Source organism: Macrotis lagotis, chromosome X, assembly GCF_037893015.1.
Source record: "Macrotis lagotis isolate mMagLag1 chromosome X, bilby.v1.9.chrom.fasta, whole genome shotgun sequence".
Classification (NCBI taxonomy): domain Eukaryota; kingdom Metazoa; phylum Chordata; class Mammalia; order Peramelemorphia; family Peramelidae; genus Macrotis; species Macrotis lagotis.
The window spans coordinates 669,623,360-669,637,503 of NC_133666.1; the positions used below are offsets into that span (position 1 = coordinate 669,623,360).

A 14,144-nucleotide genomic window follows, 5' to 3' on the forward strand; every position below is an offset into this window, starting at 1 on the left:
AGGAGAGGGAGGTTGAGCACTGAGCCCTTGCTCATGCCATTTCACACTCACAACATCTTCATGAGCTACTTCCTATTCTCTGGGGCCACTAAAACCCTTTGAGTTGAAAGGTTATGGCTTTGTGCTTCTATTTCAGGCCCCACCAAACCCAGAAGAACCCCGAAGGAGAGAGTGTCTAGGGGAACAAGTGACCCCTCCTTCCAAATCTTCTAAAGAAGTTCTAAAGAACCTCCAGGATCAGTATCGATCCCCACTGCTGAAGAGTGCCCCCACTCCCCTGAATTCCCCCCCCCATCAGGCAATCTCCCCCAAAGCACCTCTGGCCGGCGATGCTCATCTACATCCACAGAGCCATCCAAGGGTGTCACAAAATGGCACACGGGATTCTTTCGTTTCTCCAAGTCTAGGGGGAAGAGGAGGGAAGAAACTGACTCCACTGAAGACTTCAGCAGGACCCCTCCCACCCAGTCTGGCTGTTCCTGCCTTCAGGTTTTGAGTCCATCCTTAGCTATCTTCCCTGAACCTGAAGAAGTAGGAGAAGCAGAGATTAGAGGAAAAGTGCCTCAAAACAGTTGCTAGGCAGAGGAGGGAGCCCAGCTCATTCAAGGAGCTTCTCCTATGACACAAAGGCAGCTGAATGATAGGGATCTAAGCTAAGTAAAAGCTAAAGATGGTATCTGTCCTTACATCCTCAGGCTTACCCTCTTGCTTTAGTTTTACCTGTAGACACATGCCTGCTCAACAAAGACCTCTGGTTTTCTTGTTTCCAGAGAATATCCTAGGAAAGGGAGAACACTCTGAAAACAATGCTCTCTTCCTGGGTCTTTTCTACAGGGTGAGATCTGAATGAAAGAACCCCAGGAGGGATCTGACATTAGCCAGAATTTTCCTGGTCTCCCTTTCTACAAAGTCCCTCAGGCTTCTGTTCTGGAGTTCACTTACACTGCATATACCATGCCCGCCAGATGGCATTATTGAGTCGGATCTTGTCTCTCCATTGCAGCTTTAGCCCTTTGAAGTTCTTCCACTTTGGAGATACCAATTTCCCACTGAAAAGCAAAAAATAGGAACTCAGTGGCTTCCATGAAAATAACATAATCAATCAGAAGATTGCCAAATGCTAGCCCTCCAATATTCTAAATCCCAAAACCCTCCATGAACATGCGACACAGCTTGGATTGTGAACCTCACCCTTACTGCAAGTTACCCACTTGCTCTGATCACTAAGGTTGGTACCTGCCTAGGGCCCTCTAGTCACCTGAAGTCTGGGAGCATGGCTTTCTTATTTATTAGCCCACTGATATTTCTCTAAATCATTTTGCTGCCTTTGGTTCCACTTACAAATCATGGGGGGACAAGGCCTGAGGCCAAGTGTCACCTCTTTCTTCTCACAGTTGATGCATGAGAAAATAGGAGTAAAAGCTCTTCATTGAATATCATCCATTAAATGGCACCTATGGGATCTCAGAACAACCTTTCTCCAAACACATTCACTCAGAATGACTCAAGGAAAGCAAATTCTCAGTGGTTCTGCCTGCTTGGGCATGGCAAGGAAAAAACTGCCATCCACTGTTTGTCTTAAAACAATCTACAGATGAACATTAACTAAACTAGAATACTCTGTTTCTACTGCAGACCCAAAATAAGCCATTTATACCAGAGAAAGACACTACTGCTGTTTGGGAAGGCCAACTACTGTTTGAAAATTTCTACCTCTACTTGTGAGTGAAATCTCAGAGAACTAGATCAATGGTGGCAAGGCTCTGATCACACTATCAGAGGCAGCAAATGCTTCCAAGCATACAAATATATTTGAAATTACTTTTCTCCTGCCTCTCTGAGTGTCCAGAAGTAGTTCACTAACTCTTCATCACTGAGGAAGATTTCCCTTGTGATGCTGCCCTCCTGCAAGAAGCCTCTAGTACCCAGAGGAAGACTAGTAGTAGAAGGGCCAGGCCTTTTTGGAGAAGCTTGACTTTCCTCACACAGGCCCCTCTCCCTAGGAAAAAAAACGTCTCAAACATGCCAGACACCCCAACTATTGATAGACCAGGCCAGATTAATATAAACAACTTCTCTTTTAGAATTAGAACGTAAATCTGAGAGCAGAGATGACTTCACTGGTTTTCCTATCTCAGGGCCTAACACAGGGTCTGACACCGATATATTATCCTGTCTGTGACTATACAAAATTTGAATTGTTTCTTTTTTTGGTCTCCTTGACCTTGGAACTCTGGAATTTGGCTGTAATATTCCTGGGAGTTTTCATTTTGGGATCTCTCACTATGTGATTGTGTGGGGAAATCCTTTTATCTCTCTAGACTCTTGAATTTTCATCTGGAAAGAAGGTTGTTGGAGCAGATTCTCCACTTCCTCCAAAGTAAAGAGATAACTAGGTAGGTTGAGGGTCTTTCTAGCACAAACATTTCAGAAATTATTTAACCCCTATGCAAACCACCTCTCCCAAGCATAGTATATACAGGGAGGTCTAAAGTCATTTCTTATTCTGCCTCAACTTCCAACAATGTATTCACATCTCAGAAATGGGAAAACACTATAAATCAGGTATAGATTTCTATCTATAACTATCTAGACTTAAGAAAGTGATGGCGCAAGAGCTGTTACAGGAGTGGAGCTAAGGGTGTAGCCTGGCTTAAACTCTCCCAAACTCCCCTCCAAGCCACTTATAAGTAATACCTCAAAAAAGGATCTTGAAGCAGCAGAAGCCACAAAAGGACAGGGTAAAAGACAACTTGGAAGTCTGCAGAAAGGTCTGTGGCCCCAGGCTGAGAGTAGTGAGCACAGTCCAGCTCAGACTAGCCACAGGCCTTGGGAACAACTGAATCATCAGGAGCAGCAATGCTTTCCAGTGCTCTGGCAGTGAGAGGGCTGGACAACTGGCCAGAGGGAGACTGATGCATTGTCTGTACACGGATCTGGTCACAGTCCTGGGTTGCGATCCCAAGGAAAGGAGGAACACTAGATCATCAGAGCTTGTAGCTACAGGAAAACAGGGACTCTGGTCATAGTTCCAGGGCAGGAAAGAGTGTTTGTGGTTGTTCACAGACCAGAATACAAGCCAAGAGAGTGGTCAACATACCTCTCCTTAGATCATGTATCAGATTGGAAGAATGACAACTTACAGACTCTTGGTACTAACTCTAAAAACAGCTGCACCAAAAAACCTGAAGCTTGGGACAGTGTCCCTTCATCCTGGGGGGCAGAGGCCAACTTTAATATAAAGTTAAAAGTCAAGAAATAGGTTCGAAAAATGAGCAAACTACACAAAAAATAACCTAACCGTAGGAAATTACTACAATGACATGGATGATCAAAACACAAACTCAGAAAAAGACAACAAGATCAAAACTGCTATATGCAAAAAGCCTCAAAGAAAATGTGAATTGGTCTCACACCCCAAAAAAAGAATTCCTTGGAAGAGTTCAAAAAAGGCTTTTAAAAATCAAATTAAAAAGGTAGAAGAAAATTTAAAGAATGAGAATATGCAGAAAACCATGAAAAAAAGAGTCAACAGCTTGGTAAAGGAAACAGACGCGCGTACACACAGACACACACACACACACAGACACACACACACACACACACACACACAACACTCAATACCTAGTGAAGCAAATTAAGACCTTAAAAAGTAGAATAGGCCAAATGGTAAAAAATCCAATGAAAAGAAAAACTTCTAGGGGCAGCTAGGTGGTGCAGTGGATAGAGCACTGGCCCTGGAGTCAGGAGGACCCAGGTTCAAATCTGACCTCAGACACTTAATAATTACCTAGCTGTGTGGCCTTGGGTAAGCCACTTAACACCATTTGCCTTGCAAAAATCAAAAGAAAAGAAAAAAAAAGAAAAGAGGGGAGGGGAGGGGAGGGGAGGGGAGGGGAGGGGAGGGGAGGAGAGGAGAAAACCTTCTTCAAAAGTAGAATTGGCCAAATGGGAAAAAAACATACAAAAATTCACTGAAAAGAAGAAGCCTTTAGAAAGCAGAACTGGCCATAAGGAAAAGGAGGAACAAAAGCTTGTGAAGAAAGTAATTCCTTAAAAATCAGAAAGAGAAAATAGAAGCTAATGACTCCATGAGACATAAAGAAACAACAAAACAAAGTCAAAAGAATGGAGGAAAAAAAATAGAAAAACTATGAAACAGTTCACTGGAAAAACTGATCTGGAAAATAGATCAAAGAGATAATTTAAGAATTAGAGTACCTGAAAACCATGATCAAAAAAGGAATAAAAGCATCATCTTTCAAGAAATTATTAAAGAAAAGTACCCTGACATCCTAGAACCAGAGGGTAAAATAGAAACTGAAAGAACTCACCAATCACCTCCTATAAGAGATGCCAAAAGGAAAACTCCCAGGAACATTAAAAACAAATTCCAGAGCTCTCAGGTCAAGGAGAAAAATATTCTAAGCAGCCAGAAACAATTCAAATATTATTAAGTCACAGTCAGAAGAACACAAGATTTAGCAGCAGCTTCTACATTGAAGGATTAGAGGGGTTTGAAATACAATATTTTGGAGGGCAAAAGATTATAACAAAGAATAATCTATTGAGCAAAACTGAATATAAATAATCCTTCAGAAGAAAAAAATGGGCATTCAACAAATTCCAGGACTTTCAATTACTCCTTGATTAGAACTGAAGAGAAATTTTGATTTTCAAATACAACAAACAAGAGAACTGCCTCACTGGGTCCCTCTGGTGGTTCTGTCTCTCGAAAATTCAGAGTCCTTAGTTTATAAATTTTAAGAGAAATGATACTTGAAAATCCTAATAACGTTATCATTATTGTAGCAGTTAGAAGGAACAGACATAGTCAGAGGTAAGTTAAATATGATGGGATAATTATTTTAAAAATAAAATTAAGAGGGGGCAGAGCCAAGATGGTGACAAGAGAGGATCGTCTCTTAGGCACTCTCATATAACTTATAAACTAAGGACTCTAACTAAACTTTCAAGAGACAGAACCACCAGAGGGACCCAGTGAGGCAGTTCTCCTACTCAAGGTAACCTGGAAAAGAGCAGAAAGGCTCAGCTCCCCGGGGGTGGAGGAGTGGCCCTGCTGAAGAACTTCAGCCTCCTGGAGGCAGCCCCAGGGTGCTGGGAGCCTCGGCTCACAGCAGCGGGGGAGTTTCCTGCCCTCAGGGCATGAGCACACTGAGCCTAGGGAGATTGCTGAGCTCTGTCCTCTGTCCCGGGAGCAGGACTCTGGGGTTCTGACCACATTCAGATCCTGACCGCAGTCTAGGCCACCCAAAGAACAGCAGGGCCCCCCCCACCTCAGCCCCGTGGCAGAGGGGGGCACTTATGATCATTCACAGACCAGGAGGGAGGACAGAGCCTCACACACTGAGATCCTTGTAGGAGTGTTCCAAAAGCTCAGGAAGCACCCCAAAAACGGCTCAGGCCCAAAAAATGAGCAAGCAGAGTAAAAAGAGAAACACCATTAAGAAATACTTTGCCTCTGAGCCCAAGAAGGATCAAAACACTCAGTCTGAAGATGAGGAAGCACAAGCTCCTGCATCTAAAGATTCCAAGAAAAACAGAAATTGGGCTCAGGGTATGACAGAGCTCAAAAAAGACTTTGAAAATCAAATGAGGGAGTTAGAAGAAAAACTGGGAAAAGAAATGAGAGAGATGCAAGAAAAACATGAAAATGAAGTCAGCAGCTTAGTCAAGGATATCCAAAAAAAAAAAAAAATGCTGAAGAAAATAGCATGCTAGAAACCAGCTTAGGTCAAATGGATAAAACAGTTCAAAAAGTTATTGAGGAGAAGAATGATTTAAAAAGCAGAAATGGCCAGATGGAAAAAAGAGATAAGAAAGCTCTCTGAGGAAAACAAATCCTTCAGACAAAGAACAGAACTCAGGGAGATTGATGAATTTACAAGAAACTAGGACTCAATACTTCAAAACCAAAAAAATGAAAAATTAGAAGAAAATGTGAAACATCTCATTGAAAAAACAACTGATATGGAAAACAGATTTAGGAAAGATAATTTAAAAATTATTGGAATACCTGAAAGTCATGATCAGGAAAAGAGCCTTGACATCACTTTCAAAGAATTACTACAGGAAAATTGCCCTGATATCCTAGAAGCAGAGGGAAAAATAGAAATGGAGAGAATCCACTGATCTCCCTGAGAAAGAGAACCCAAAAAACCAACCCCTAGGAATATTATAGCCAAGTTCCAGAACTCCCAAGTCACAGAGAAAACATTCCAAGCAGCCAGAAGGACACAATTCAAATACCATGGAGCTGCAGTCAGGATCACACAGGACTTAGCAGCAACTACATTGGAAGCTCATAGGGCTTGGAATAGAATAAACCAGAAGGCAAGAGAGCTTAGAATGCAGCCAAGAATGAACTACCCAGCAAGGCTGAATGTCCTCTTCCAGGGAAAAAGATGGACTTTCAATGAACCAGGGAAATTTCAAATGTTCCTGTTGGAATGGCCAGAGCTGAACAGAAGGTTTGATCTTCAAATACAGGACTCAGGTGAAGCACAAAGATTGGAAGAGAAGGGGGAAAATATGATGGGCTTAATGATGATGAACTACATGTATTCCTGTATAGAAAAATGATACTGATAATACTCATATGAACCTTCTCAATTAACAGAACAGGTAGAAGGAGCTTTTATAGATGAAGCACAGGAGAAAGCTGAATTTGAAGATAAAATATGGTGTAAAAATGGGAGTCAATAGATAAAAGGGAAATGTAATAGGAGAAAGAAAAAGGAGAGGGGGAATGGAATAGGCCAAGCTATTTCATATAACAAGATTTTTCTTTATTACAATGATGTGGAAGGGGGGGAGGCAAGGGGGAATGAGGGAATCTTCACTCTCATCAAAGGTGGCTAGGAGAGGAAACAGCATATATACTCAATGGAGTATAGGCATCTGGAGTAAGAAAGGGGGGACAAGGGGAAGGGGGGAATGTGAGTGATGGAGTAAAGGATGGATCATGGGGGGCAGAGTGTCAGATATAACACATTTTCTTTTTTACTTCTTGCAAGGGGCTGGGATTGGAAGGCCTGTCCAGGACCATAGGGCCAGGTAGATGCTGGGCCTAAGGGGTGGTATGGGGGCTCAGGGCCTCTTGGCCCCAGGACCAGGGATCTGTCTGCTGCGCCACTCAGCGACCCTACAGCAGAGTCAGAGTGAAAGGAGAGAGAAAATATAGTACATGGTAGTGGAGAAATACGGAAGGAGGGAGTTGCGATCCGCAAAGGCAATGGTGGAAAAATATGGAAGTAACTTTTGTGAAGGACTTATCATAAATGTGATCCACCCACGACAAAATTGGTGGTGTTGGAACACAGACTGAAGCACATTTTTTATTATTATTTGGGGGGGGGGGTGCAGGGCAAATGGGGCTGGGTGGCCTGCCTGGGGCTGCATAACGGGGTGATTGTTGGGTGTCTGAGGCCGGATTTGGACTGGGGTGCTCCTGGCTCAAGGGCCAGTGCTCTGTCCACCACCCAGCCGCCCCTACTATTATTACTATTTTATTTTATTTTGGGTCTTTTTTTTTTTTTTTTTGGTTTTTGCAGGGCAGTGGGGCTTGGGTGGCTTGCATGTCACACAGCTGAGTGATTGTTGGGTGTACGGGGCTGGATATGGCCTCGGGTGCTCCTGGCTCCAGGGCTGGTGCTCTGTCTACTGCACCACCTGGCCATACCTACAATTATTACTATTATTTTTTTATTTTAATTTTATTTTTTTTCTCTCCCCTTTACTTTATTGCTCAAGCAAGTCTATATTTTTTTGGGGGAAGGGGTATTTTGTTTACTCTTAAACAAGAATATTTTATTAATGTATAAAAAATTATTTGTACAAAATGAGAATAAATATTAAATTAAAAAATAATAAAATAAAATTAAGAGGTGAGAAAGATGAATGCACCAAGAGAAGGGGAGAGGAGAAGTAGAATGGGGTAAATTATATAAGAGGCATTAAAGAGTTTTTACAGTGGAGGGCAAGATGGAGGAAAGTATGTGAGCCTTATTCTCATCTGAATTGGCTCAAAGAGGGAATAATATACACACTGGATACAGAAATCTTTCCAACCAACAGGAAAGTAGGAGGGGAAAGGGAAGGAAAATTGGGGGAAACAGTGGTCAAAAACAAAACACTTTTGAGAATGGACAGGGTGAAAAGAGAGAGGAAGATAAATGGGGGTAAACAGGATGGAAAATATATAAGTAGTAGTTATAAGTGTGAAAATTTTTTCAGCAAGTTTCTCTGATAAAAGCCTCATTAATAATAAAGGATAAGAACAGGCCATTTTCAGATGAAGTAATCAAAACTAATTCATAAAAATGATCTATTTTTGATTGAGAAATGCAAATTAAAACAATATGAGCAATATGATGGCAAACTAAGAAAGTCCTAGAAAACCAACCAAAAAGGGGTGGCTAGGTGGCGTAGTGGATAAAGCACCGGCTTGGAGTCAGGAGTACCTGGGTTCAAATCCAGTCTCAGACACTTAATAATTACCTAGCTGTGATCTTGGGCAAGCCACTTAACCCCATTTGCCTTGCCAAACCCCACCCCCAAAAAAAGAAAAAAAAAAAGAAAACCAACCAAAAAGCTACTTGAAGCAACAACTCAGCAAAATAGCAGGATATAAAATAAATTCATATTAATCACCAATACTTCTGCAGATGAACAACAAAGCCCAGGGGCAAGAAATAGAAAGAGAAATTCCATTTAAAACAACTTTAGACAACATTAAAAATATTTGGGAATCTACCTCCCAAGACAAATCCAGAAATTTTATGAACACAATTACAAAATACTTTTCACACAAAAAAATGTCAGAAGGCCGAGCTAATTTAACAAAAATGACAATTCTACTCAAATTAAATTACTTATTCAGTACCATACCAATCAAACTACCAAAAAACGTTTAAAGAGCTAGGAAAAAATGGTAACAAAATTCATCTGGAGCATCAAAAGCTCAAGAATATCAAGGGAATTGATGAAAAAAAAATGCAATGAAAGTGGCCCAGCTGTATCAGATCTAAAACTATTTTATAAACTGGCAATCATCAAAACTGCTAGGTACTGGTTAAGAAATAGAATAATGGACCAGTGGATTACAGTAGTAAATGATTATTGCAATCTATAGTTTGAGACAAATCCAAAGACATTAGCTTCTAGCATAAGAACTCACTTTGACAAAAACTGCTAGGTAAATTGGGAAATAGTGTGGCAAGGCACAGACCCTAGGTCAAAATGACTTCAGGATTTAGACATAAAGGGCAATATTATAGATTAATTAAGAGATCAAGAAATACTTTTATCTGTCAGATCTCTAGAAAGGGGAGAATTTGATCAAACAAGAAATAGAGAACATTATGAATTGCAAAATGGATGATTTTGACTATATTAAAAAAAGGCTTTGCACGAATAAAACTAAGACAACCATTAGCAGTAAAACAGCTGGGAAATAATTTTCACAGCTAGGGATTCTGATAAAGGTCTCATTTCTAAAATCTAGGGAGAATTGAATGAAATTTATAAGATCATAAGTCATTCCCCAATTGATAAATGGTCAAGGAATGAGAACAAGCAGTTTTTGGATGAAGAAGTTAAAACTATATATAGTCATGAAAAAATGTTCCAAATCACTACTGATTAGAGAAATGCAAATTTTAGTTAGGATGACAAAAAAGAAAATGATTAATATTGGACAGAATATGAGATACTAATGCACCGTTGGTAGAGTTATTAATTCTGGTAAGCAATCTAGAACTTTGCCCAGAACAATAAAACTGATCATACCCTTTGATCCAATACTAGGCCTATATCCAAAAGAAATCATAAAAAATGGACTAAGTCTCACATGTTCAAAAATATTTACAGCAGCTCTCTTTGTAGTGGCAAAAAATTGGAAATCGAAGGGATGCCCATCAATTGGGGAATGGCTGAAAAAGTTATGGTACACAAATACTGTGGAATACTACTGTTCTATAACAAACCATGAGTGGTCAGACTTTAGAGACTTTGGAGAGGCACAGAAATTTGCTGAGAAGGGAGCAGAACTAAGAGAACACTGTACACATTTAGAATTGATCAAATAGGATGGATGCAGCTCCTCTCAACAGTTCAGAGACCTTTTTATATGGACAATTATCATCCACATCCAGAGGGGGAAAAAAAAACCACAGAATCTGAATGTGTATTATGTACACTTTTGAAAAACTTCTCTTATGTTTTTCCTTCCTACCTCATGGTTTTCTTTTTTCCCCTTAGTCCTAATTCCTCTTACACAAAATGACTTAATATGTAAATACGTTAAACACAAATGTACATATACAATTTCTACCAGATTATTCATCACAAGGGGAGGGGAGAGGGAATGGAGTATGGTAGAAAAATGTGTAACTTATAAATTTGCAAATGGATGAATGCTGAAAAACTATTATAGCATGTAACTGGAAAAATAAAATAAAATCTCAATCAACTTTAAACCACAACCCCCAACAACAACTCTCTGAGCTACCATATCACACCTATCAGAGTGGCTAACAGAGAAAGAAAATGACAAATGCTAGAGGGGATATGGGAAAACTAAGACATTAATGCTCTTTTGGTAGAATTGTGAAGTGATTTAATCATTCTGAAAAACAATTTGGAACAATGCCCAAAGGACTACAAAACAAAGCACACGCCCTTTGATCTAGCAATACCACTACTAGATCTGAATTCCAAAGAGATTTAAAGAAAGAAAGAAGGAAAGAAAAGAGACTTATATTTTTTTTTTATAAAGTTACAGCATCACTTTTTGTGGTAGCAAAGAACTGGAAGTGACATTTAACTGAGTACTGACAAAACAAATTGTGGTATATGATTGTGATGGAATGCTACTGTACTTTAAGAAATGATGAACAAGATGCTCCTAGAAAAACCTGAAGAGACTTACACTGACTGATACAAAATGAAGTAAGCAGAACCAGGAAAACGTTGTATACAGTAACAGTAATATTGCATGATGATCAACTGAGAATGACTTAGCTACTACACTCAGCAAAACAAAGACCCAAGATAATTCTGAAGGGCTTATGAGGAAAAATGCTATCCATCTCTAGAGAAAGAAATGATGAAGTCTTAATGCAGATCAAAGAATACTTTTAAAAAGCCCACTAAGTTTAATTTTTTTCAATCTTTGTTTTCTTTCATGGCATGACTAAGATGAAAATATGTAATACATGATTGCACATGTATAACCTATATCAAATTACTTGCCTTCTTGATGAGGTGGGAGGGAAGGGAAAGAAGGGAAAGAATTTGGAACTCAACATTTTTAAAAACAAATGTTAAAAATTGTATTTACATGTAATTCAGAAAAAAATGTTAGTGAATATGTATATGTATGTGTATATATATATATATATATGAAAATGATGAAGATTAAATAATACAGATTAAACTTTTTTTTATCACACTAAATGTTTTATTCAGCCACTGAAGCCATGAATGATCATAACCAGTATTTATAATAGTGGACATCACAAAATAGATATTTATGTAAGTAATAAGAGTTCAGTGAAAAGAGAATTGATTTTGTAGTCAAAAACCCCATACCTTGCAAATTAAATTTAAAAGTGGGATGTGCTTACACTTTTTCCCCAGATGGCTGTCAGACATTTACCAGTACATCACTGGTTACAGGTCACCTGACTAAATGAGATTTTTATTTTGTATGTACACAGAGAGTTCATTATGTAGGACTTTACTATTACAGCAAGGTTGCATTTTTTAAAAAACTAGTTTCTGATTTCTCTCTCACTCATACCTTGAAACCCACCATTTCTATTTTCTGTAAAACATAGTGAATAAACAGTAAACCATCCTGAGATGCACAATCAATTCCATAACCTCTATTAAGTGAACTAGGCCTGATACCAAGTTTAAGTTCTGCACATAGCCTTGTAAGACTGACAAGTTTGCAGGGGGATGTGATGTAGTCAAATAATCATTTACCACAAAAGAATGCATTTTAAGTACCTCAGAGATGCTGCTTTCTAAAGTGCTAAAGAAAGCTCAAAGAAAGGTCATTAGTATGGGAGGGGCAGTGAAGTGGCTTTGAGAGCTTCTGGAGCTCTTCCCTGAACCAGCACACAACCCCCACATAACGGGCACTCAAATACTAGGTCTGGAGGCAGAAAGACCTGGAGGTGTTCCCTGCCCCCAACCTCCCAGATTTTCTGTGAGGATCAAAAGAGGCTTTGCTAACATCCTTTCTAAATGCTAGCTGCTGCTGTTCGGTTGCTGTTATTGCTTCTAGATGAAGATGTTGCGAGGAAATGTCCAGAGATAAAAGTTCTAAAAATGCGCCCACTATTTTTTTTAAATAACCTTTAATGCATGCCCAGCAGCCTTCATTGGGCACTCCTCATCAAAAGAGAGTGGAGAACAAAAACCAGGGAAGGAAGCAACATGTTCCTGAGGATGAGCATATTGGAGTCCCCTCCAGCACCAAGACAAGAACTGAGGCACATTTAGAGGATGGGCCTAAAGGCTGCACGGATGTTAGCAGGGCGAATTCTAACCTTGGTGTCACCATGGTTCTGTCTGTGGAAACAAGAGGGATTGTTTTTTAAAAATAGAATGAAATAAATGGCAACACTTATTTCACTTTAACAGTCTGAAAGGTATCAGATTAAATAAATTAAGAGTAGGGTGTATGTGTCTGTATGTGTGTACCAGTAAACAGGGACCTGCCAACACATCTGCATGAATAGCCTCCCTGGAATTTTACCCCCTCTAGCAGAGGGTTAGATGCCCAGTGAAAAGTAGGGTGTCAAAGAAAACCATACTAACATTTAGGAAAAGACCCATTAGCACAGATGGGGGGACATTTATTGGGGAGCCTATGGAAATTTTCTTTCAGGGATTGGTTGATGGACTGTAGCTGATTGCTGAGGCTTCTTCCGATTAAATCTCTTTGTCACTGTGCAGGATGCCACCACTGTGTCCATGCCTCACAAGTAAATCCTGGAATCCATCTCTAAAGTCACTCTAAAAAGCTGGAGGGACACAAAGAACAATGTAACAACCAAAGCCAGAAACAAAACCCAAGCAAAAGGGAAAGGTATACAGAGAAGTTTGAACCAAGTATTGTGTCTCTTGTCTACCTAAGGCCTGGAGCAATTCTAGGTGTGGAGTAACTGGTGAGCAGCAACCACAGCTAGGCTCAGCTCAGTTGATACAGGAGCTCCGAACACTGTTCTGGCCAAAAGGAATGACAGAAGCCATCTTTACTCTCATCTGCCATGGGCCATGTTTGCCTTCCTTCCTGTTTCAGTTTTCTTCTCTGATAATATGCCACATCCCACAAGAACATCCTTGGCCCCTTATTAAGGATTAGTCAAAAGCCCACTGTAAGGTCTGGCCCTGAACCTCATCCTCCAAGGTCATCTATTGGCAAACAAGTTCCTCCATGAAGACAACATCTTCCCACTGCCCTGATGTGCCATCCCCCCCACACCCACACCCCACAAGAAATAAGGTGAGTCACTCCTTAAAATGTGAAATGTACCATCTAAAATTCTTCCTCTCAGCTCTGATTAGTAGATGTAGGAATCTCATGGATTCATTTTAGAACAGAGATACACTGTTCTGGTGAAGAAGATGATTCAAATACCACAGCACATGGAAATTAAAGTTAATAAGAAAAAACTTTTCTGCGGTTGTACATCACAGAGAATTCAACTGAGAATGGGTAAAGATTTTAAAATGCATTGAAACAATTTTTAAAAATGACAAAGAATCTAAAAAAAATTTAAAAAGTTGTACCTAAAAAAATATTAAAAAAATGACAAAGAGAGACAGGAGTAAGTACCTAGATTCAATCAGTTCCAAACAAGGATTCAATAATTTACTATATTAAAGGGAAAGGGAGGCAGACGGTTTTGGACTCTGATTCTCTGGGTTCCCCAACAAGCAGGGAGAGAGAAGCAAAAGGTACTGTGAGAGAAGGAAAGAGTATTTAAATAGGAGTCAGAGGTCCTGGGTCCAAATCCTGGCTCTGCCATCTATTAGCTAGCTACAAAGAGCAAAAAGCTCCACCTCTCTAGGCCTCAGTTTTCTCATCTGTACAATAAGAAAGCTGA

General features: G+C 39.9%; 1 protein-coding gene across 1 annotated transcript in view; it reads right to left on the minus strand.

Moving 5' to 3' along the window:
- Positions 1-14,144, minus strand: part of MLXIP (MLX interacting protein) — a 68,300-nt gene that overhangs the window by 24,916 nt on the left and 29,240 nt on the right. The window contains exons 2-3 of the mRNA XM_074205554.1: positions 943-1,049; positions 318-403 (exon numbers count right to left, since the gene is read on the minus strand). Of these exons, the coding sequence (XP_074061655.1) occupies positions 318-403; positions 943-1,049 (193 nt within the window). The remainder of the gene's footprint in view (positions 1-317; positions 404-942; positions 1,050-14,144) is intronic.